Source organism: Pelecanus crispus, chromosome 5 (genome assembly GCF_030463565.1).
Source record: "Pelecanus crispus isolate bPelCri1 chromosome 5, bPelCri1.pri, whole genome shotgun sequence".
NCBI lineage: Eukaryota > Metazoa > Chordata > Aves > Pelecaniformes > Pelecanidae > Pelecanus > Pelecanus crispus.
In genome coordinates this window covers 54,034,974-54,058,141 of record NC_134647.1, presented here as the reverse complement: position 1 = coordinate 54,058,141, position 23,168 = coordinate 54,034,974, and the positions used below count along the sequence as shown (strand labels likewise).

Genomic DNA, 23,168 nt, shown 5'->3' with positions numbered 1-23,168 from the left:
AAATGATGCTGGTGCTTTGGGCATGTGCAACCCACTTTCTATCTGTCTTGATGCAATGCCATCTTTAAAAGCTCTGGGTCAGGCTAGCCCTACACCATCGTGTGGCACAGCTGAGGAGGACTGGGGTTGGGGATTTTTTTAATGTTCAAAGAAGGAAAGGAATCATCAAGGAAAAGCTGAACTCTATCACCGCAATTCCTTGCCCTCTAGTATGGCCCTTCCTCTCCCAGGTAAAAGCAAACAAAGACAACAAAGCCCCTGGTGCCCAGGCGGTAGTTTTCCTTGCTCCAGTGGTCCATGAGGTCCTAATCTCTTCCCTGTCCCTTTTCTCCACCGTGCCCCCGGCCAGCAGCGGATGCTGGCGAGTTCTCCACGGGCAGCAGCCAGCCTGCGGCAATAATGAGAGCAAGTCAGGCAGTGCCATCCTATACAAGCCTCTGTCTGCTCTGTGTGTGTGCATCTGCGAGAGCGCGCGCTCTCACTCTCCCTTCTCCCCCTTCCCTCTCTTTCATAACCCCCCTCCTTCCACCAGCTCTTGTTCTTTTCATGAGATGCAGGGCTAGGGAGCCAGGAAAAGTGGCACGGTGCTGCTGTTCCTCCAGAGATATCAGTGGCCGGGCTGGGTCCTTCGCCCTCCCCAATGCATCAGGATTCTGCAGACACTGTTCCTCAGGGTCCCAACCAGCCATGTCCATCAAGCACCAAAAGCCACGTAGCCACCACCCTGCTGCCAGCCGCAAGACAGGTAAGAGCTAAGAGGGCCTTGGTGGGTGATGAAAGGCCCAGTGGTCCTCTGCTTGGTTACGAGGCCCCAGGGGAGGGATTTTTACTTGCTCCTGCCCCAGTTTTCTGGGGGGAAGGATGGCTCTGCAGGCAAAGCGGGAGGGGAAGGGTGCTGCTCAGATGTCACCCCTATTAATATCACCGCAGCGCTTCTCCCAGTGCATTAATCTTCCCATGGCATCTTATGAATGGTCAAAGGGAAACAGACACCGCTCTAATTAGCAGGCGGGGAAAGAGAGCAGCATATTTCTTACATTAACCCCAGCCCAGCCCTGGCTGGGCTGATACAGGAGCAGGAGTGGTTCTGGGGTGATCTCCGTTTCAATGGGATTAGTGGTGGGCCTTTGATGCTGGTAGAAAACATCAGTCTGTGCTGGTGCCTGCAGCTCTGAGATCTTCACCGTCTTTTCATTCCCCCCACCCCCCGACTTCGCTCTTGTTGTTTTAAAATGATAGATTGTATTTCCTTTGAATATTTGGGTATCTGTGACACTGTGACTAACACCCAGGCTGAGCGCTGGGGCTGAGCTAGTTAAAAATAAGACTAATTGGAGCGAAAGGAGGACGTGTTGGAGGCGAGAGAACTGCCTTGAGCAGAGGCTGTAGCAAAAACTTGCAGATGGCAGGAGCGTGTACACTCTTTGGGGGAAGGACAGGGTGCTAACCCGAGGGGGCTTGTTTTCCTGCAGCCCTGACTGTGGGGCTGCTGTAACTCATGGGGATCCCTGCAGCGGCAAGGGCTGTGTCTTTGCTCTTTGATGGGTGGGGGGAATAAGCTGGTAATTTGGCACAGCTAAGAAATACAAGGGACCAGTCGTGCTAGCACCTTCTCTCTGTGGCTGCCTATCACTGCCTCTCCATCCATCTGGGGAGTGTACACATTGCATAAAGGGCTGTGCTTTCACTGTCCTGTTGTGCTGCCCTTCTCGAAGACTCGCTCCTGCAGCCCCAGGCTCCTCTAAAGCAGCACTGTCGTGCACTGGCAGGACAAGCCTGGCCTCTTGCTCTGCAGTCCTTCCACACGGCTCCGGAGACGTTGCCCAGTCTTTAGGGCTTGACTGGCGCAGGTGTTGGCCGATCTCAGTGCGCATCTCTATCCAGACTGGCAGGACACAGGCGATGATTGCAGGCCAGTCTCCTGAGGAGAGATTGGTGCTGGATGCAGCAGACATTTTTATGAAAGACCCACCGTCTGCTGGAGAAAGAGGATGAGCCCATCTAGCTCACTTCATTTATGTTTTAATTAAGGCTAGAGGAGCAGCCTCCAGAGACGAAAGAGAAATCCCAGTTCACCCATGCGATTAACTCTATTTGTATTTCATGGTACAAATACCCATTCAACTGCTCACATGTTTAAAGTTAGGCACGTGCTCAGGTGTTTTGCTACAGTGGGAATGACCTCCCGGTGCCACGTTGTGTATCTGGATAGCAGTTAATAGCCCCAGTAAATCCTTGCTGTGGGACCTGGATGCCCTGTAAGCCTGAGCCTTTGAAATAACAGCAGTAAGAGCAAAGAAGCATAGACCTTGTTGGTCATAAATGGATTTGTGACTGCAAACCTGGGGTCTCGGGGCTGATTTCTAACATCTAGTAAACGACCAGTTTGCAGTGTTCAGCTCACAAAATGCAGGCTGCTTGCAAGCACCTTGAATGATGTCTCAGCAGAAAATTAACCCCATCTGTCAGCAAGCCTCACTCCTCCCTGGCCTGTCTCAAGCATCAGATCTCAATCAAAATGTGTAGGGGACGGAGCATCTGCAGTAGGGGATCTTTGTGGAGCTCTGTCTGCCGGGGTGGATCTGTCTCGGCTTCCCAGCCATACACACCAACTGCGTTACAGACACTGCCATATTGACAGCAGCAGCGATGCTGAAAGCTGGGAGGACTCCAAGGCTGCACAGAGCAGCTCTGTGTCAACTCCAATCCTTTCTGCCTCCCTGCTCCACGCTAACAGCCTCCTCTCCAACGCACACGCAGGGGTACCGATGCGCTTCTTTACGTGTAACTGCTCCTGGGCATGGGACCATGTTTCCTCAGAGAACAATTATGGAATTGTAATAAAGAGCTTTAAAGGGGAAATTCTTCCCTTTGATTCCTGTCTTGTGCACTGCCCCTCTCAGCCTGGAGTCTTCCACACTGCTTAGCTGTCGGTTTTGCGTCCTACCTGCCTGGAGGAATTGGGGAGGGAGTCAGGAGCGTGCAGACTGGGGCCAGGAGCCATCTCACAGTGGAGGCATCTGTTCTGCTGCAGCAATCGCAATGCCTGAGAGCTGCAAACATGTCCAGGAGACACTTTTATCATTGACACAGGGGAGAACTGAAATAGCTGCCATGCTCTCGAGCTAACCCAGAGACAGAACCGTGGCTCACACTTTATGTAACTCATTTTTATTTTTATACACAGTCTTTTATTTTCAAGGGGAGTTCAACTCAGTGGGTGTCTCCTATCTCCTGCCCTGCCTCGTTAGCACATGAAAGGTGGCTTCTTTTATCAATCTGCCATTCAGTATATCAGCTGCTTGGTTTCCTCACCTACTCCTGAAACTCAAGCTCTCCTTGTTTCACCTTTCAGGATTTCCTGCTTGCCTGGGATGATGTAGAAAATTATTTGAGGTTTAAGGTGAATAGAAAAATTAACCCCTTAAAAACATTCTGAGCTACATCTGTGGATGTTTCCTGATGTTACTGGAGCTCCTTTTTTAGAAGGGGGAGCTGTTCTTGTGGCTCTCTTCACAAGTAAGTCAAGTCTGTGATTTGTTTTGCAGTTTAGGAAGCTATCCATGTCAGTCGTAATTCTCTCCTGCCAAGACAGTCACCTCATGCTGGACCAAGCGTGTTTTCCCCTGGACCCTCAAAGAAGCAGGCAGGCAGCCTTGCACAGTGAGCAGACCATTGCATGTCAGATGTCAGTTACTAACAATTTTCTTCCAGCTTTAATTGCAAACAGTGGTGGAGGACAGCAAACTCTGGACATAAATTAATTACTAAATTGAATTACCTTGGGGTTGGGCCCATACAGGTACCAGTCTGGATTCTGGATAAATTTTGAATGACCGTGTGTCACAGCAGATCAAATGACACTTCATGTCATGAGAGATATGCTAGGATTGTCATTCCAGGTCAAGGGTGGTTGTTCCTTCCAGTCCTCCAGCAAAAAAACAAAGCCCCCTTGGGTCACAGCAGAAGTGGACCATGGCTGGAGGCTTGTGGTTGAGCCAAAGGCAGGCTTTGCAGCATGCAGGTCACCTGAATTCCCAAAGCAGTGACTATTGTGGGAGGCAACTGGTCCCATGTAATTGGCATTTTGCAGTCACAGAGCCTGCATCACTGAGCATCTTCCAGAGAGATCACAGAGGCAACAGCATCTCATGAAAACATACCAAAGAATGACTTCAGCTGTGGGATGTAGCTGCCAAACATCACAGCAGTCTGAAGAAGCACTTTCTGGGTGCTAGGAAAAAACCTATTGGACTAGCAAGTCATGAAGCACACCCTTGAACAAGCTCCTTGCAGCATGATACTAGAAAAGAGAGATGCTGGCACAGAACCAGAAAAAGTCGCAAAGTAAGAGTGAATGCAACCCCAAAGAAGTTCAAAGGCCTTGTGGCATGGATCACTGTAAATATGACAAGGCCACAAAGTCAGAAATGAGAAGCGGAAGTGACAGCAACAGGCTTGGCGTGACAGCTCGTTAAGCATAAAATAATGGAATCCCAGAGCGGCAGCAGACCCCAAGGAAATAGAGCAAGAGTGAGAAGACAGGGAGAAGTCTGCTTAAATGTCAAGGTGAAGGAGCTTATTTAAGGCAAACCCACTGGAGATGTCAGCCAAGCAAATGAGCTAGTCAGTGTAGGCATCCTCTGAACTTCCAGCTCCAAACTGAGAACAGTGGGTCAGCTGCCAGCCCTGGGAGGAGCATCCCTGTATGTGGAGAGGCAAAAGCCACACAACTACCAGCAGGAACTGGCTTCCTGATCTGGATGGTTATGTGAGGGCAGCCATACTGGAAAGAACAGATGTCTTCAGACCACACAATTTTATGTAGCAGTTGAGTGGCAGAAACTGGGACCAAGTGAAACTGGTGGAGGTATTTGGTCCAGAAGGAGTTTTTGGGTAAAAAAGCACTTGAATGATGATCAATAGGCAAAACACACAGAATAGGCAGGGAGGTATTTAAATTAATAGGGAGGGTGAAAAGGACCCTGGTGATGGTGGAGAGAGGATTAATGTCCTGGGAACAGGCTGGAAAACTCCCTTCCACCCTGTTTGGTGACAGCCAACACTCCCAACGCTGCACATGTTCACCGCTTGTGTGTTTGCTGTTAGCGGGTCATGAGGAAATTGCTTTAAAGTATTTCTTGGAGAGATTTAAAATTTTGGATGGGATTCAAGCCTAATATCAAAATGAGTTATTTTATTAAAAGCTTTTAAATAGAAGCTACAGACTATTCAGAAGCAGGAGGGCCATTTGAGAAGGAATTTGCTATAAACCCCTTCTACTGCACAGAAGCTTTCTAAAATATTACCCTGTAAAAATATAATTTTCTTTATCTGCAATTTAATTACATTTCCCACAGTGCCTGTGTGAACACAGTTCACTTATTTTTGTTCTCTATTAACTCACACCTGGCCCAGGAAACTTGAAGAAAAAATTGTTGGTCTTCAGAGTCATTTGTGGGTTGCTCTAGGGTCTCACTGAGGTCACGAAAAGGGTGTACTGATGTACTGAAGAAATAGGGACTGAGGTCTCTGTCCATGCTGGTGATGGCTGTGACATGGCAATATATAAAACTGGCATAAAAGCAGGAGCAGGAGCGGGAGCACTCATGTGGTCCTCTGATCTATCCCATCCAGAGTTAGTGGATCAGTGTTTTTGATCTGCTTGAGACTGAAGCAAAGTCCAGGTATCTGAATAATGCACCAGAATTATCTAGAGTTTTGTTGATTTAACATTTTGTTGACATCTCCCACCCCACAATGTCTGTGTGTGTAAATGAGATCTGAGGGATGTCCCGGAAGTATTATAAAAACGTCACTTGTGACATCCTGCGGTTGCCCAGAGAGAACCTGGAAGTGTGGAAATGCATTAAAACAAAAATATCATGTTAGAAGTTAAACCCTTGGTGATGATGTATTTAATTTAGCTTGGGTTTAGGGCAAGGGCTGAAGCTGACTGTTATTTAACTTGAACAAACCAGTCTGTTGTACCAAAGGTGTAAGATGAACCTCAACCTTCGACCTTGGCTGAGAGGAGATTGTATTAGCCACGGCATTTTTTACAGTGCTTGTCTTCTGATAACTGGAGACATGATTAATCCGAGACAGGATGACCTGGGCTTTGCGATGGGAGGATAAGAACAAGGCAAATATTTCCTTGCCAAATTGAGCTGTGGAGGAGGGGATCCAAGATGATGGAGAGCTGGGATCACTGCCGCAGTGCTACTAAGCCCTGTGTTTTCGTAGTAAGTTTTGCAGGACTCTCTTTCCCCAGGGATGTTGCCTGGTGATAATGTGCTATCTCAAGACATGTTTCCTGCTAGTAGCACCAGCATGTCAGGCCCAGCAGTCTTTTAGCAGAGAAGAGACAGGTGACTACAAGTCTCCAGGAAAAAGGCAATGACTTGTTTAACTGCAGAGGACTTTATTATTATTATTACTATTCTTTTTTCAGTCAGTCAACTTCATCAGGATCAAAAAAGCAATGGAGGTCCTATGGCTTGAGCCCTCAGTGAGTCAGTGACCCACACCAGTGCCTAGGCAGCCTGTGTGGCACCCAGGTGTTGTTACTGATGGCTGAGCTAAGCCCAGAGCTGGGGGGCCGTGCTGCAGCTCCACCATGTCGGTGCCATGGGTTAGGCTGTTGTTAGAGCCACTGGGGTGCACTGGACATCCTATATACATCCTCTGGTGGGTGAAGTTGTGGGTGCAGGAGAGGAAAGGGAATAGGAGCCTAAGCCGTGGGGCGAGTGCAGCGAGGAAGGTTGCAGGGAGCCTGCTGCAGGGCAGGGAGTGAGCAGGACTGCACACATCAGGTGAGGGAAGGGGAGACAGATGAAAGGGGGGCAGTCACATCACTGACTTGCCAGGTGGATTTTCTCTTCTGTCGTCCCATGCCCTGCAATAAGGTGCCTCCTTGCCTGTTAACGATTTTATTTGGCCCTGCTGACACCTGGGCTCTTTAATTAAATTCTCCTATCCCTTCTGTCTGTGGCAACTCCTGATGATCTATGATCTGAGGGCAGCAACCTTCCCTAAACCTCAGAGGAGCCGATTAAAACGATGCAGGCAGATGCTTTATTCCAGCATACCGAGGGTGACAACAGTGAGTGCTTTCGCAGGCATCCCCCACCCCCAGATGCTCCCTGACAGCCTTTGGCATCCGCCGCTCGAGCAGAGCGGTCCCCCACCTCCAACGGGGGAGAAGCTGGGGTTTTGCTGCCAGGTGGGTGAGGAGGAGATGCAGCAAAACGTGGTGATCAGGTGGACTCCTCAGCAGTGCTGCCAATGAGTGGTGGGAGCCGGCTGCGCAGCCGAGCCCCAGCCTGCTGGGTTGAGGCTGCTGTAGGGTTTTGCTAGATGCGAGAGCGATCTGCTCTGAGCTGCACTGCTGCTGCTTGGAGAGAGGTGGGGAGGGGAGGGGTGTCGAAGTGTGACTTTCACCCTGTGCAGGGGGTTATCTCTGAAGAAGACCGCTCTGTTCTCTCCCCAGAGCCTCTCTGACCACGCTGTCAGCACAGACCCACCAGCAGAGAGGACAGGTCAAAGGCAGTGAGTATCTTTTTCTCTGTGTGTGTCTGTCTGCAGTGCCTCTGTGTTCAGTTTTTTCTGGCTTTCTCTGCATGTGAATGGATGGTCTTAATCTCTTGAAGCCCCTGAGATCTCATGGTTTGTTGTGGGTTTTTTTCTTTTTTTTAACCTTCATGCTGCTAATTTTTTCTATTGGGATGGCTTCTTTATCTTTGCTCAGGTGATCTCCTGGGGTGGTTTGATAACCTGAATGTCACAATCACACCCCTCCCTTTCTGTCTCCCAAGGAGAAACCCTCAAAACACATCTATGATGAGACTGGCAATTCTCCTTGACCACCATGGTCCTTTCATAGGAGGGGGAGGTAGGATGAATGATGGACCAGGAGGCAAAACCCTCACCATGGACCCCTACCAGGATGCCTTTACCAGATGCCACGGATTATATTTCTAAAGTCATGATTGACTGGCTTTATCTGCAATCAGAGGAAATATCCGTGGGAATGTCAGCCTAGCAGTGGGTTTGCCTTCAAGGGAAATATAGGTCTCCACATCCATGAAGTCAGGCAGACTTTGGGATCACAGGGAAGTTCGGTGCTGCTCAGCTGTGCAGGTTGTTGTTGCGGGGGCTGGTGAGCGGGTGGGAGTGGGGGCGAGCAGAAAGCTCTTTCATAACAGTACCCCAAAAAGCGGGCTGCTAGAAGAGGCTGCGAGGGAGAGGGCACCTGGCTCCACTTCCAGCCTTCACTTCAGAGAAGCAGTGGGAAAGAGGACTAGGGGCTGCTGGACCCTAGGAAATCATTTGCTGTGGCCCCACATGCGGGTGAGGCTGTTAATGAGGAAATTTAAAGGGGCTTAAGGAATTACAAGGATTGATTTCAGTTAAAGCGCATCGAAGCAGCCGGTCAGGGTAGAGATTAAGGAAATGCACTCAGTGGCATGTAGCACAATCCCAGTTCCATTAATTTAGTTGGGAAGAGGCTTTGTGCGTTTTTAATGTAATCAGGTTTTAAAAAGGATGTTGTGATGGGCGGCCCAAGTTCTGGGATCTCCCCAGGTCCAGCAGAGCACTGTCCTGGCTCCTTTGTATGCAGTCTCTGCTCTCATCAGTTCCTTTGTCTCCTCCTCAGTTGTTCCCTCTGGGCAAGAGAACATGGAGGATATCTGGAGCTTGGCCCTATCCTGGCAAATAAGAAACCTGTGCTCACTATACAGTCCTGCTCTCTGTCCCATCAGTCTCCCGGCTGGTGGACCTTGCCTTCACTCTCTGATGTGAGATTTGTTCAACCAGCTGCCTGTGTGCCAAGGCTCACCGCGACCCTGCCACCCCCTCTGTCCCTCCCTCCTTCCTTCCCTCCCCTTTGCAGACTGTGCATCTCCTTGGTGGCTCCCCACAGGCTCTCACCACCCTGAGGAGGAGATGCTTTCTTTGAGTTATTTTTGTGTGAGTGCTTGAGCCTGTGATGGTGAAAGGACCAGCATCTGCAGACGCGTGAAGTCCTCCTGTTATTTTATTTGCAGTGCCAGCTTTTCCGTGATGCCTGGCCAGTAACGTCAGCCATGACCTGGAGGGACAGGGACAAGAGGTAGCTTGGTCTTCTTAGCGAGGTCAGCCCGGAGCTCTGCCTGTTGAGGAGAGACCTTCAGAGGTGTTGAATGATGAGTGCGATAATGCCTACTCCTGCCGCTCCATGGTGAGCTGTGACGCCAAACTCAAAATCTTTAGACCTGAAGCTGGACTTAATCCGCAGTCCTGGTCTTAGAAGGAAATGCTGTCTCTCCTGTGTGATCATCCGTCAACTCTGAACGTCTTCCATTGAAAAATCGACCTTCCACGCTAGGAGGCAAGGATCAAATGGGTTGAGAACAATTGGTCATCCTTTTTTTGCAGAGGATTCCTTGATATATTTTTAAGTGCCAGGACATGAAACAGTAAATCCCTCCTTTCTGCACTCCTGCCTCCTGCAAACAGCCCCGACTGCTGTCCAAGCCAGCCAGTTAAAGGGTTAACTATAACTGGATGCCTGAATGGCTGCCTTACTGATCCCACGGAGGTAACTGAAAAGCCATGATGCATCCCTCACCCCTGCCCATCCTGTCACTGTCTACCTCATCCAGGGAGCCTTTCAGCTCGCTGCAGTGTCCCCTCTTCCCTCCTGCCCTTCCCTTTCCTCTCCACCTCCTGCGTACCCGGTTTCTTTCCCTCTCTTTCTCTTGTGTCCTGTCTTGGAAGTCCTCACCTAGAGATCGGTGTTCCATGAGAGACAAGCTCCTTGCTCGTGGCGCAGCATCTCTGTCCCCCATACGCTCTGATTCCCTGCTGCAGTCCCTTGATCTCGGCCATCAGAGAGAAATCTGAGCAGCATTGCAGTAATGCATGTCACACTTCTTGCTGAGAAATTCGTGAGAATTGCTAGAACAAACAGTGCAGGGAAGATAAAGGTTGGGGGCAGGAGGTATCAGGAAAGGTACCAGAAAGATCCTATAGCAGACTTAGTGTCCGTTTGAACACAGCAGGTCCAGCATGCTCAGCTAGGAACATGACACTTTGCAAATGAGTTTTTTGCGTTGATGTTTGAGGTTTATGTAGCATAGCATCCTGAGACCAGCGGTCATGGGTCCATATTGTGAAGCTGTGCAACAATTTCTGTGACTGAAGATCTCCAGGTTTTTGTGCTTGTTAAACACCGCAAGCTGCCTGTGCTGCACCAGGAAGACACTCATTGCATTTAATTAACATTTAATTTGCTTTAAGATTACATTAAAATGTGCAATAATAGAAACGCTCTGAAGGGCGGGAGGAGAAGGGGGAAACAGGCGTGCTACAGATTGGCTCAGTTGCTGGTGCTGAAGTGTTCTGCAAGAATTACATATGGAAGTGAAAAACACTGCTTCCCTCTGCAGTCACAGAAAGTATTTGGCATCTGTTTGGCAGCAGGGATCGGAGAAGGGCTTTCTCCAGTTCAGAAGTGGGTCCAGCAGCTGAGAAGTGGAGACTGGGTCACTAAATCCTCCTGCCATGGTCCAGAGGAAAGAATGGCCTCATTTGATGTCCTGGGAACCTAGTAAAAGAGATGCCCTTGGGCTGGAGAGGCAAATCACAGGCTCTGCCCTTCTAGAGACCATGTTAAACCATTAACCGGCAGCTATATGTTTTTGAGGGGAGACAATGCCAGTCCTGTATAACGTATGTGTGTGTGTTATGTTTCCCTCTGCCTTTGTGTTCCTGCCCGTTCCGGGGCTGTGTAATGAAGGATGCTGCGGACACACCGGCTGTCCCGGTAAGGGACTGGCAAGGATGCGAGGGGCCAGCAAAGGAGCGAAGGCACTGGGGCTAGTTTGAAATTTAGAGGAAAAAAGCAATAAAGCCATCTTCTGGCTGGATAAGCCTGTCAGGAAAGAGGCAGTTTTAGTCTGCTTATATAACCCTGAGTCTAAAGAAGCTGCTTGGGATCCTGGCTGGGGTCTCATGGCTCTGCAGCACAGGCTCACCTTGCAGGTGCCTTGCTCCCTCTCTTCTTCCTCCAGCCCCCTCCTGCCCTCAAGCCCTGGTATTTGTATTTGTGCTGTTGCTGGTGCTGCAGGATTGTAGTGACTGATTTCTGGTATAGCTGTCCTTCGCTCTCCTCTCACACCTGACCAGAGTAGGTCTTTCCAAGAAACCATCCCAAAGTGCAGCCTTTAAAAGCCTTTTTGCCAGCCAGAGCAGCTGAATGACTGGTGTGGGTGAGGCTTCGGCTGCCCTGGTGCCGTGTCCATCCTTAGCGTCTGCTTGGCATCTTACTGGAGATGTTTCAGGGTCCCTCCCACAGATGAGGGAACCAAGGACACAGGTTTGATGAAACACAGAGCCACTGAGATTTTTTGGTTTTGGTTGTTTTTTTGGTTTGGGTTTTTTTTTTTTTTTTGCCACTCTGGCTAGAATTATAATCGTCATCTTCTTTGGTTTTCCACTGCTCACACCCCTGCTCCCCCACATCGACCACAGGAACAGAGGGATGAGGACTCGCCTGGGCTGCCTGTCTCACAAATCAGACTCATATAATGATTTCACAGCTATTCTTCCGGACAAGCCTAACCGGGCTTTGAAGTGAGTATAGCTGCAGCATCCCACCCCACTCCCATTTCTGTCCTTCCCCTCCGTACCCACCACCCCCTCTTCCTTTTATTGTACTTTGTGTAAGCTTTGACTAGTCCTTTTAGCCACAAGAAAGGAGGAAAACAAAACAGCGCTGATATGGCAGGAACAGCCTCAGAAAACACCTGGATCATTGATACGAGTTCTCCTGTGAGACAGGACACGCGCACAGTCCCCACTGCTGTATGTGGCACATGTCTGCATGTATTTGAAGACCTAATTCACCCTTCTGTCATCACAAATCAAAGTCTGAGCAGCTGGCTTGGTATAAGAGGTGACCAGCAATTTCAGGTCACACTCCTCCTTAACTAAGCCTTGTTATTAAACACTACCAAAAAATCCCGTATTAGTTTGCAAAACACTTCAGGTAGATGCTTCAGACAATCCAGAGTCCTGATTTAAGATGAGTGGGATGGGATTCATCTGATCACAAGTCACTGGTTACATCTAGGCTAGGAGTCTGACCTTCCCCTTACAGTCAGGAGAGAGAAGTAAACGCTTCTGCAGGGGACAGTTTAATTTCACTTAACTTTTGGGCATTTACAATCTAAGTGTCTACATCTGAAATTGTTCCCTGTGCCTCTGCTTAGAGTCAATGAGGAAAAATTTGTCCGTATTCGAGTGTGATTCATCTGGCCTATTTTACCTGCCTAGCTGGGGATGTGAGGTGAAGAGAGTCAAGTCCCTGCAGGTCCCTTGGTATCTCCTCACTGACTCTAAAGAGAGCCCAGGGTGACTTGCTCACCTGGAGACCTCAACATTGTAGACCTCCAAAGTTAGGTGAGAAGAATTGCAGCCTTCCTTCCAGCCACCAAGGGCTGTCCTTGTCAAACAGCCCCAGAGGGGATCAGTGGCCATGGTTTCTCTGTAACTTGCCTCTTCCTTTCTTTATAGAAGACTGTCAACAGAAGAAGCAACAAGATGGGCAGACTCTTTTGATGTTCTTTTGTCCCATAAATGTGAGTAGAGATCAAATTGTACTTTTTTTCCCCTCATACCCTTAATACTGGTTGTAGCTAGGCCAAATAAAGTATGCATTGCATAGCACAGGAATGGTCCCTCCGGGTAGCTGCTTACGACCCACTAGGCAATGGTCACAGTCATTTATAGGCAGGACTTGTCCTCTGGTTAAAAGGAGAGGGAGTGATTTTCTGTGGGTCCCCTTCCTGGCTTTGCTCTTGACTAGGTGATCACAACAGATAAAGTCATTAACCCAAGGTCTAGCCTTCTCCAGCTCCTGGGGATGCACTGGAGGTAGAACCTCCAGGCTGTAGCCATGCGTACTGTCCTTTGGCAAGTGCCCCTGGGTCTAGGCTTTCCGCACAAGCAAATGGCAGATTCTCAGCTTGCTAAAGTCCCCTGGGATCCACGACACCAGCTTGTCTCAGTCTCCCTTCAGCATCCTCTGAGCTACTATGCAGCTACACCGTGTTGAAGTGCAGCCTTTGCTGGGAGTTCTACAACACAACGCTGTACGTGGTTCAGTAACCTTGAACAACTTGCTCTGTAGCAGAGAAATCATGTATGGTAGCCCTTAGCAGGATCTAATTTGCAGTTACCAAGGCAAGCCTGAAAATTTCACATCTGGAAACCTTATGCAAAGGTATAATCAGCACACCTTGCTCTATTCAATAGATCAATTGTATCAGTTCTGTTCAGAAAATATTAGTCTGCCTCACCAGTATTTTCATGCTAAGAAATTATAAACAAGACAGCGAAGTTCACAGTATAGGCTCATTAATGTGTTTCTATTGCAGAATAAAACAAGAGCAAGTGAAGGTTGGGGAGAAGTCAATGTGGGTGGTGAACTATTTTATCGCAATAAGGAACTATCTGGTTTTCTTAGAGATTCAGGTTTTTTTCCGCACTTATATTTTAAAATATAAGTGTAGAATTATATTATTATTTTAAATAAAGTGTAATTTTTCTGGATTTCTACTGAGATGACAACAGTTTTGGCAGGGAATTAAGTGACAACTTTAAACAGGCTGGCTGTCCAAGGCAGAAAAAGCAATATATAATTTTAGCAGCAGTATCTTGTTGAGATCATTGCTCTTGCAGCCAGTAGAAAAAAAAAAATGGTGTAGCTGGGTATGGCTAAGAGGGAATATTTCTTCTGTCAAAATTCAAAACAAGAAGGGAAAAATGCACCAAAGAGACTATAGGGTGCCTGGGGGATGGAGCGGGGAGGACAGGATATTCACATCAGTGTTACAATTCTGTACTCGAGCCCCTGTTCCTCCTTCACCAGTGCAAAAGTCGAAATTTTCCTTATTAGATACAGACTGCAGCAACAGTGCTTTGGTTACAAAAGCCAGTGAATTTACGCATCTATGTACTGACATTATACAGACTGTTCCCTCTTCAGCTGACTGCTGCGAATGCTAAACTAAACCTTAGTTCAATTATTTCATCCAACAGCCTCCACAAGAGTGTCTGTTTTTATTAATAAATTAGCCTTATAGAGTGATAAATGAATTATCAGAATTTTTCCTGTCTCTAGAATGGAAAGTAATTCTGGTAACTCTCTGGCACCTAATGAAAAATATTCAGTTCCTAATAGCAACAGAAGGTGAGCTTCAAAAAAATTTTTTTTTTTTTTTTTTTAATCAGTAGTCACAGTGACATTGCCTGGTGATCAGTGACAAAAAATTTGTTGTTTAATAAACTACTTTCTAAAGAAATATATTACAACTGCTCTGCACCTGAAGTTTCTGGAATTGCTAGCCTGGCAGTCAAAGGTTATAACGATGCAAATACAAAGAGCTCCAGTGGAACAGAAGTGTTATTTCAGTTGCACTGGTAAAGAAGAACATATATCCATAAAAGGAATTGTCTTGTAAAATCATTGTGGTTTCGCTTATGTATACTTGTATCCAAAACACAGAAGAATTGCCAAAGATCTGCTATGGAAACAGAACAAGAGAGTTGCATTTTTGCTGTTAGAAACATATGCTGATGTTAGGTAAGCGGGTCTTGTGCCTTACCTGGCCAAAATTTCAGAGTAAGAAAAGCAGTGCCTGGCCTGCCTACATCTGTCTGTAGTAAAGCTGCTGGCTAATATTCTGTTTCTAGTGCCAAGAGAAGGACAGAACTGTCTCAGTCTAATTTCTCGGTGACTGCCCAGGTGAACGGTAATAGCCAGGGAAAATTTGAATTCATGCTTGGGGGCATGGGCTAAGCACCAGCTGGGCTCAGGGAGAATTTCCCCTGAGGCTCACAGCATCAGCAGGTAGACCGTTTCTGCTTGACACATCTGTCATAAATTCTTTCTTCACTAGATGGACAGTTCATCTATTTTGGAAGGAGAGTGTGATGCTAATTTCAGGGACTTTAGTGGCACTTTCTGCTGTGGTCAGATGTTGTGGTAGTTCCTTCCAGCCAACCTGTCGGGGAAAAAAACCCCAGAGTGCACAAGTAGGACTCAGGAGCTGGATGCTGCAGCTGAAAATGGGGCAGTCTTTGTGCGTAATACTGCAAGGGGTTGGACAGATGCAAAAAAAGAGCTCCAAGGAGCAAGAAAGTGGATCAGAGCTCCCTAAAAGACTCTCAGAAGTGTCAAGGTGAGCAGGGTCCCCTTGTACATGGAGGAGGCTCGCAGGGCTGCAGTACTCTTTATGGGAAAGGCAAACAACTTGTACTCTTCCACTTCCTATTTTAATGAGTCTCCAAAAGGTTTCTGAATGGAAGTGACTTGAACAGGTATTATGCATTTATACAGACTCTATGGAGAGTGTCATTATGCTCATTTTTGTCAAATATCCCTTGAAGAGTGCTGGCCCTGTGGAGATGACCCCCCTTCCCTCTCCCCTGATTGTTTTGATGAATGACTTACATAGGTAATGTTTGATCCTGACATGCTACTTCTGGCAGCATCTTGAGTGGAGGATTGAAAAACCCTGGGTTTTGAAGCAGTTGCATGTCTCCAGAGGTTCCTGGGATGAGTAATGCCCCTCTGTATACAGTGGCCTGATTTGGATTAATTCCCTGGTCATTTAAAGAATAAATTTTGTTGACATTAGCAAGAGATTGTGAGTAGGAAAGGCAGAAAGGCTCTCTCTGTCGCACCCCCACCTTCTTTTTGCACTGGCACTGGGACTTCAGCATCCCTCAGCCTAGCCCTTTTAGAGTAATCAATGCTGAAGCATCGGATGCAGCTCAGCTCCGTTTCATTGACAGCCCCAGATCAATGCAATGATATCCTACTTGTTTTTGCTAATGGGTGAAGGAAATCAACTTGAAACCATAGGGTCAGGTAGCTGATCCCCTTTTTATGGCAGGAGCCTTGCCTGAGCTCACTTCAACAGACGCAAGCACAGTATAGCGGTGTTCCCTTAGGTCAGGGCTTCTGAGCACGGCAAGCAACAGGAGAGAGGAGTTGGATCCCACTTTGCAGCCCGGAATTGAGAGAGCAAGACAGATCATATGTAGCATGCTTCCTTGGATGCTCAGGGAGCCAAAGCAGTGTTTTTAACATGCTAGATTTTGGCATCTTTTCCCATTTTATGCCAGTGCAGATTAGCAGTGGCTCCCAGGGAAGTAGAGCTCAGTGTGGTCCACAGAGTGTGTGTGCATGCATGTGAGTAACAGAGGAGTAATCCCTCCTCTGTACTCGTGCCCAGGAGATATAGGCTGGTCAACCAGATGGAGATTTCTTTTGACAGGCTGCTGGAGGGAAATACAAGCAATGGCATGTCTCATTCTGCATCCCTTGCGGGGCTGGACACATGGCTTGTCATTTGTCCAGAATCCAGCAGGACAGTCTGTCCTCAACCCTTAGTCACTTTTCAACGAAGCATCTAACACAGAAAACCTTTGCACTGAATTTCCATTTTTATCTCAAGGGTGATCTTTCCCCCCTCCACCATGTTTTGTGATGTCTTTGCTCTTCTGCACAAACTTTATTGTCCCCTCCTCCTTCTGTTGTCTACACATTGCTCCTCTTCCTACACAGCACAGGAATATCGCAACCTACTCCTAGTTCTTTCTGAGCGAGAGCAGCATTAGCATTAGCATTGTGCTGGTGACAGGCAGCTAACATTCACCAAAGCAATGCTAAGCAGCTGTGAGAGCATGTACATATGCTATACAGAGCATTATGGCCTTGTCTCTTCAGCCCTGGACCCAACATGCTCCATAGAGCTAAGCCATTCCTCTACCAGCCATAAGGACTCTACCTTTATTTCCTACACGAAGTGCTGATTGCCCCGATGGTGTGAAATGCATGCATTAAATATATGATTGTTGATCATTTTCTTACTCTGACAGTGGCTAATGCTTGGTTATTAAGCTGTCTCCCTGAATGATTTAAGCCACTAATCTCGGCTCTTCCTCATGTTGCTGAAGCTTGCCTTAGTTAAGACCTGTGTTGTGTTTTGTGCTAGCCAGTTCAGTCCCTTCCTTCACAGCCCTTCTTGCTGGAAAGGATCCCCTCTCCATGGCCTGAAGAACAGTATTTGAATGGGATGTCAGGAGCATCCAAGTGCCTATCCTTACATAGTCATTGATCTGTCTGGCAGTTCCCATCTTTAAAACACAAATTCTTGTCATTGTCTAATTCACAAGTGACCTGCAGGGTTATAGCTGTACGGTGCACTGCAAGATCTTGGGATGGGGTGATGTACAAATGCTTGCATAATCCTTCCTGACAATCCTCTTGTGCATTCCCTTGGTCTATTTGAAAGGAGAGGAGGGCATTTTGAAGCTTACCTTCACACTGCAAAAGTAAAAAGCAAATGTCTTCCGCTCCTTATTCAGACCCTTGACACTCAGTAGAAGAGCTTCATTTCTTTGCCTTCATCCTGTCTGCTCCATCAGTACTGATTTACTCCTTTGGCTTCAAGCAAGGCTCACTGCTCTTGAGTCAAATTCCTGAATAAGTGTCCAATAGTTGTCTTGAAGGGCTGTGAATCTATACCAGTACATGTCTGTCTTCTTGAATGGCCATGCCTCTAGGCTACACATGTTAGGGATATCTTGTGCTGCAGCATCTGAAGACTTCTAATCCTGCTTTTCACTTCTGTGCTTTTTCTGCACAGCATGCCTTTGGAATTGCACCTCTCAGGTGCTCCAACCACCTTCCAGGATATTTCAGGAGGCTGACTCAGTAGGTGACACTCTCCTGCTCATATCACACTCCAATCCAGTGTTGGTTGCCCCAGCAAAAAAGCTGTCCCATTGGGTGGGGTGAGCTTTGAAATGCTGATCATTCATGAACGATGCTTCCTTGTTAAGCCTTCACGTGCAGGAGGAGATTAAAGTCAACATCTAGGTCAAATTCCAGCTCAGATGGTGGCAGTCCCCATACCTAATTGCCCTCCTGCCCTTTCAATTAGATTTGTCATTGTTCCACGATAAACTTGTGGGCAGCCATTTACTACTGCCTGCTGTGCAGTTGTCTGGGTTCCCATCTCTGAACTCCTGCTGCCAGGCACAGCTGTAAATGCTGGCAGGCCGTCAAAGGCTAAAGATGAAATCTGTGGAGAACCAGGCAGCCTCGAGTCAAGGATGACCTCTCCTGTGTCCAAGGCCGCCACTGCTTGCAGACCAAGGTCTTCCCAGGTCCAGCCTCATCATTTCCAGCTCCTTAAAGGCTGTAAAGAGGGCACAACAGGAATATATAAAGAAGTAGAGAACAGCCAGACACTATTATTTATCTATCCTCCATCTAAACTTACTTCAAGATAAAAAGGAGTTGATTGACGTGAGAGCAGGAGGCAGAGCATATGGAAACCTCCTGGTCCCAGGAGGGACCTGCTGTGGCTGCTCTCCGGGGCAATACTGAAGCAGACACCTTTCTCACCTCATCAATCATGAAGAAGTCCCCTTCTTTTAGCACATATTCTATTGTGCGGGTATTATATTTTGCAGATATTCTATTTGCCTTGCAAAGCTGCTATTTCTGCAAGTGATCCTCTGTCAGTGCTGGGGCTCTGAGGCTGTTGCAGAGGAAAGGGCGGGGAAAAAAAAGACCAGAACAGAGAAAGGGGAACCTCTACAGGGACACACAGCAGAGAACAGTGTGCTTGGGTGCTGGAATATTCAACGTCAAACATCTTAGGAGCGGATGATACACAAAATGACATACATCTCAGGGAACTGCTGCTTTCTCCCTCTTGTACTTTCTTGTTTCTGAAACCTGTCATCCTGCTGTTATGTCTTCTCCTTTTCCTCCTGCAAAGACTCCCTGCTCTATTCTCAAGTCCTCCACCTGCTCCCACACAGGCCCTGTGAATTTTATAGGCATTAAAGGGGACACAGGTTTTGAAAAATTGTTCTGTCTCCTAGATTTCAGGAAGGGAAGCAGCCCTAAAACATCTCTCTCTTTCACCCTATTTATCTACCCATGGAGAGGCTCAAAGCAGCCATGTGCAGCGTGATCCTGACAGGTACCTAGAGATGCCTTTGGCACTCTCTGCTCTGCAGGCTTCTCTGGGGCTAATGTCATGTTATTGTCTCTGTCTTGAACCCATAATTTGCACTGTTAATTGTTCTGCAGTGCTCATGCACAAAAGCCCTGGTTTTGTCCACAGTAGCAGTCTGAAACCCTGATCTTCTACAAGTGCATTAATTAAGAAGTGGCAGGATGGGTTGGTGTGATACAGCTATTTCTGTCCCTCCAGGGGATGACAGGAAGAAGCAAGCGTAGCTGAGATGGGACATACCCGGTTTAGTTGCCGATTGCTGTGCTCTTTGCAACGCAGTGTGCTGATGGAGCAGTTAGCAGTGCGGAGCCCATTAATGAATGAGCTTTGAGAAACAGAGTGGAGAGGTTTAGCCTGTAGTTTGGTCCTGCCTGGCCTAATATCTTTCTGCTTTGAAAATCTGGGCAATCAGAAGTCAGACATCTTCACTGAGTTACATGCAGCCAGAAATAGGACTGTTAGTTGCTGTTCAACACCTGGGGCCATTTCTTAGGGCTGAGGATCAGGACCTAGAACCAAAAAATATCTCCATATCCTAAGTTATTACTAGAAACAAGAGAAGCAGGAATAAAATTAGGACACACAAGGGAGAAAAAGGGCAGTGTTACATTGCTGCTTCTCCTCGCATACCTGGTGCAGGGAAGAAAACAAGGACAAAGCTGTAAATGAGTTTGTGATGGATCCTGTGACATGGTCAGCCCCTGTCCCCAGTGGGCCTAGGCTTGCCGTGGACATGTGAAAATGACCTGCACCAAGCATCAGGCATCACCCCTTGGGCTCCATCCCAGCTCCCACGCCCCCTGCCACGGGAGGAAGGAGGGAAGGCAGCACTGCCAAGATCTCCCACAGCAGAAAGGGGGCAGGTGGAACCCCCAACCCACAGCACTGCAGGAGTTCAGGTCCTACAAACCCTCATCAGTCTTTGTCTGACCCTGCCGCACACACATGCCCCTGCTCCCTCACCCTTTTGGGGAGTCTGACCTTGCCGAGTGCATTCCTGACTCCATCAATATTTTTAGACACTTGCTTGGAAGTAGCCAGTGCTGACTGAGGAGGTTTCCAGTCATGAACTACAAATATTCAGACCCTATAGAAAAAGACTAGGTAAAGTTAGAAACATGTTACTGGAAAAAAAAAAAAATCAGGAGCCAAATTTATCCCAAGGCTAAAGGAAGGAGAAAGGGCATGTGTGAAACCTTCAGCTACTTCAACTCTGCTGGTGCCATTCAGGGAAAGGAAATAAAACACAATAGCTGTGTCCATAAATATGCCCAGGCAGGGGTTTAAGAAGACACAGATTGCCTAATAAATCTTCCCGTATTTCTAATCTGTCCCAGCTGACTCAGATTACATTACTGAAATGTCACAATTGCTAAGCATTCACAAGTGATAAGAACACTTTTACCACTGACTAGACAAGTGGTAATTATGCCACGTCCTTTCCCTCTCCCCTTTATTGTAGCTGTAACAGTTAGACTCTCCAAGATCCTTCCTCTGTTTAAATAAGAACTAAAAATATGTCACAAGGCAATAAAGCAAAGTGACAGCAAACATAGGAGACAAGTCCACAGACACTATGTTTTATTAAAGGTTTTTCTTAATGACAGATAGAACATTACAAAGTGCTGCATTAACACGCACAAGATGCTGTGGAAAAGAGATGTTATCACTGAAGCTTGACATTTTCAAGAGGAACTTTTCAAAGGTTAGGTGCCCCAATCTCGAAGAAAGCCTTTTGCCATGTTAGCTGGCAGAACGTTTTTTCAGAGCAACAGCAAATGATATTTGGCTTTGTGGCAGCTCACGAGACTCCAGTTGATGCAATGGTGGAAGTTATAGACACGTCCTGGAATCGCAGACCTTGGGAGAAAAATCAAATGAACTTTGGTAGGCAGGGGTGGATGGAAGGATGTCTATTAAAGAGACTGCTCCCTATCTTCTTTCTCCTTCCGTAGTAACTCCCCACATCTCTCTTGCAGATGGGCTGGCTGCTTTCCGCGCTTTCCTGAAGACAGAGTTCAGTGAGGAAAACTTGGAGTTCTGGCTCGCCTGCGAGGACTTCAAGAAGACCCGCTCAGCAGCCAAGCTGGCCTCCAAGGCCCAGCGGATCTTTGAGGAGTTCATCGATGTGCAGGCTCCTCGAGAGGTGGGTATGCCAGCACCCCAGGCAGGCAGAGCACCCCTCCGGCGCAGGGAGCAGGTCCATCTCCCCCAGCTGGGACCTGTGGAGTGCGAGGGGGCTGGGGAGCCCTCCCTTCCCTCCCAGAGGTGATGGTGAGGAGAGGATAAGGCGATGGGAATGCCACCCTGCCTGCTCCAGCTGCCTCTGCTCACAGTGACTCATCCCCTGGTGAGGGCAACTACTTTGATAATACTAAATTAGTCACAGCCAATGAGTTCACTGGCAACCGCAACCTACATTTCCTAACCTCTACGAGCTTCCTAGGAGTATTTCACCTTGCTCCTCTCACTTAGTATCAATCCCCGAGCAGCCTATTGGGCTTGTTTCTTGCAGGACATTTTGTATAAGAGCATCCCACGAATTACTAACTTGTTGACTCTCCGGGGAGGGGTGTTTATCTGCTGACTAACTCCCAACTCAATTAGACCTCCTAAAAGATGTGAGCAATAACTCAGAGATGAACAAAAAGTGCAGTCACAACCCAAACCCTAGAATTGTAAAATCCTCTTTCAAGTACTGGCAGGCTGATGCAACTGTCAGATCCTGTGTCGTGATGTTGGGTTGTGTTACTTTATTCATAATGCAACCAGGACGGCACTTACAGCAGCTGCTCTCCCCGGGTGGTCCTCCTGTGAGATTGCACAGGTGCTTGTCACCATACAGATGCCTGTGAGGGGACCCCCCTAAAAGGGCTCTCTTTACTCCATCTTTGAACTAGGAAGGCTATTGTGAGGCCACCAAGAAGCACCCAGATTTACACCAAGTGGTGGGGGCATCTCGGGGCATGCTTCGATCCCCATTGCCCCCAGGGAGCATCTTCCTGCTGTTATTCATGAAGCTGGGTGAGATTTTCATGACTGTAGGGCTGAATATGGATTAGAAACATGAGCGCAGGGTGGATGGGGACTTTCCTCAAATTTGGTCCTATTGTCATAATTTTGGCATGCTAGAATGTGAAATGACCCTTAGGTGACATAGAGGGCTAATCTGTATTGCTGTCATCTGAGTTAAGGCAGACAGCTTTACTTTCTAGACTCCTTTAAGTTTGGACGCAGGGTTAATAACAACAAATAACATCTTTTCAGCCAGGTTTTAAACAATAACCATAACAAACACTGACTGCTTTGCTAGGGAAAGAAAACAGGAAAACTCAGGTTGCTGGCTTTGCAAACAAATGGCAGTCATAACATGAGGGTGGTTTATTTTTTCAAGTCCCTGCTCCAGATATTGTAACACGAAGTTGTTATGGGAAAAATCACACAATTTATTTTATAACAATAGAGTTTAAAACATTTAATAAGAATGTACTAATAGTTTAAACCCAGCTAAAAGTTCATTCACCCTTATATTGGGCATGTAGTGAAGAATAAAGTGACTAGAGGAAACTTGGTCAACAGGAGAGAGGTTAGGCTGAGTCAGCATTTTTAGAAGATATGCTACATAAACCTGTGCTTAAGAGCCTGAATAAAAGTAGTTGGATTTCAGAATTGCTCAGATCAATATAAATCTAGTTCAACTTTTCCAAATTTGGGGCAGGTTTTGTAACACTGGATCGCTAAACCCTGCAGAGTCTGGGGGGCTCTTTAGGCATGGGCAAAGGTAGGACCTTGGTTCTGCTGCTGCTTTTACAGCCATGGCTGAGATGAAATGCACCGTTAGAAGCAAGAAAACTGGTCACTCAGTACCAAACTCTCTTCTGCTACTTTTCCCAGGTGAACATAGACTTCCAGACACGGGAGCTGACAAGAAGAAATATGCAGGAGCCCTCCCTCTCTTGCTTTGACCAAGCTCAGGGGAAGGTGCACAGCCTGATGGAGAAAGACTCTTACCCCAGGTTCCTGAGATCCAAAATATACACAGACCTACTCTCTCAAACCCAGAGGAGGCTCAGCTAG

At 47.4% G+C, this 23,168-nt stretch overlaps 1 protein-coding gene across 3 annotated transcripts; it reads left to right on the top strand.

Annotated features, from left to right (window-relative positions):
• The first annotated feature begins 640 nt into the window (after positions 1 to 640).
• RGS8 (regulator of G protein signaling 8) lies at positions 641 to 23,168 on the top strand. Of its 3 annotated transcripts, none has more exons than XM_075710586.1 (6): positions 641 to 745; positions 7,493 to 7,551; positions 11,518 to 11,619; positions 12,562 to 12,626; positions 21,071 to 21,237; positions 22,986 to 23,168. In XM_075710586.1, the coding sequence occupies exons 1-6, from the start codon at positions 641 to 643 to the stop codon at positions 23,166 to 23,168; spliced, it is 681 nt and encodes a 226-aa protein (XP_075566701.1). The 3 variants fall into 3 exon arrangements, with proteins under 3 accessions (XP_075566701.1, XP_075566702.1, XP_009476582.1); XM_075710587.1 differs by lacking the exon at positions 641 to 745 and adding an exon at positions 7,139 to 7,225; XM_009478307.2 differs by lacking the exons at positions 641 to 745; positions 7,493 to 7,551 and adding an exon at positions 9,558 to 9,583.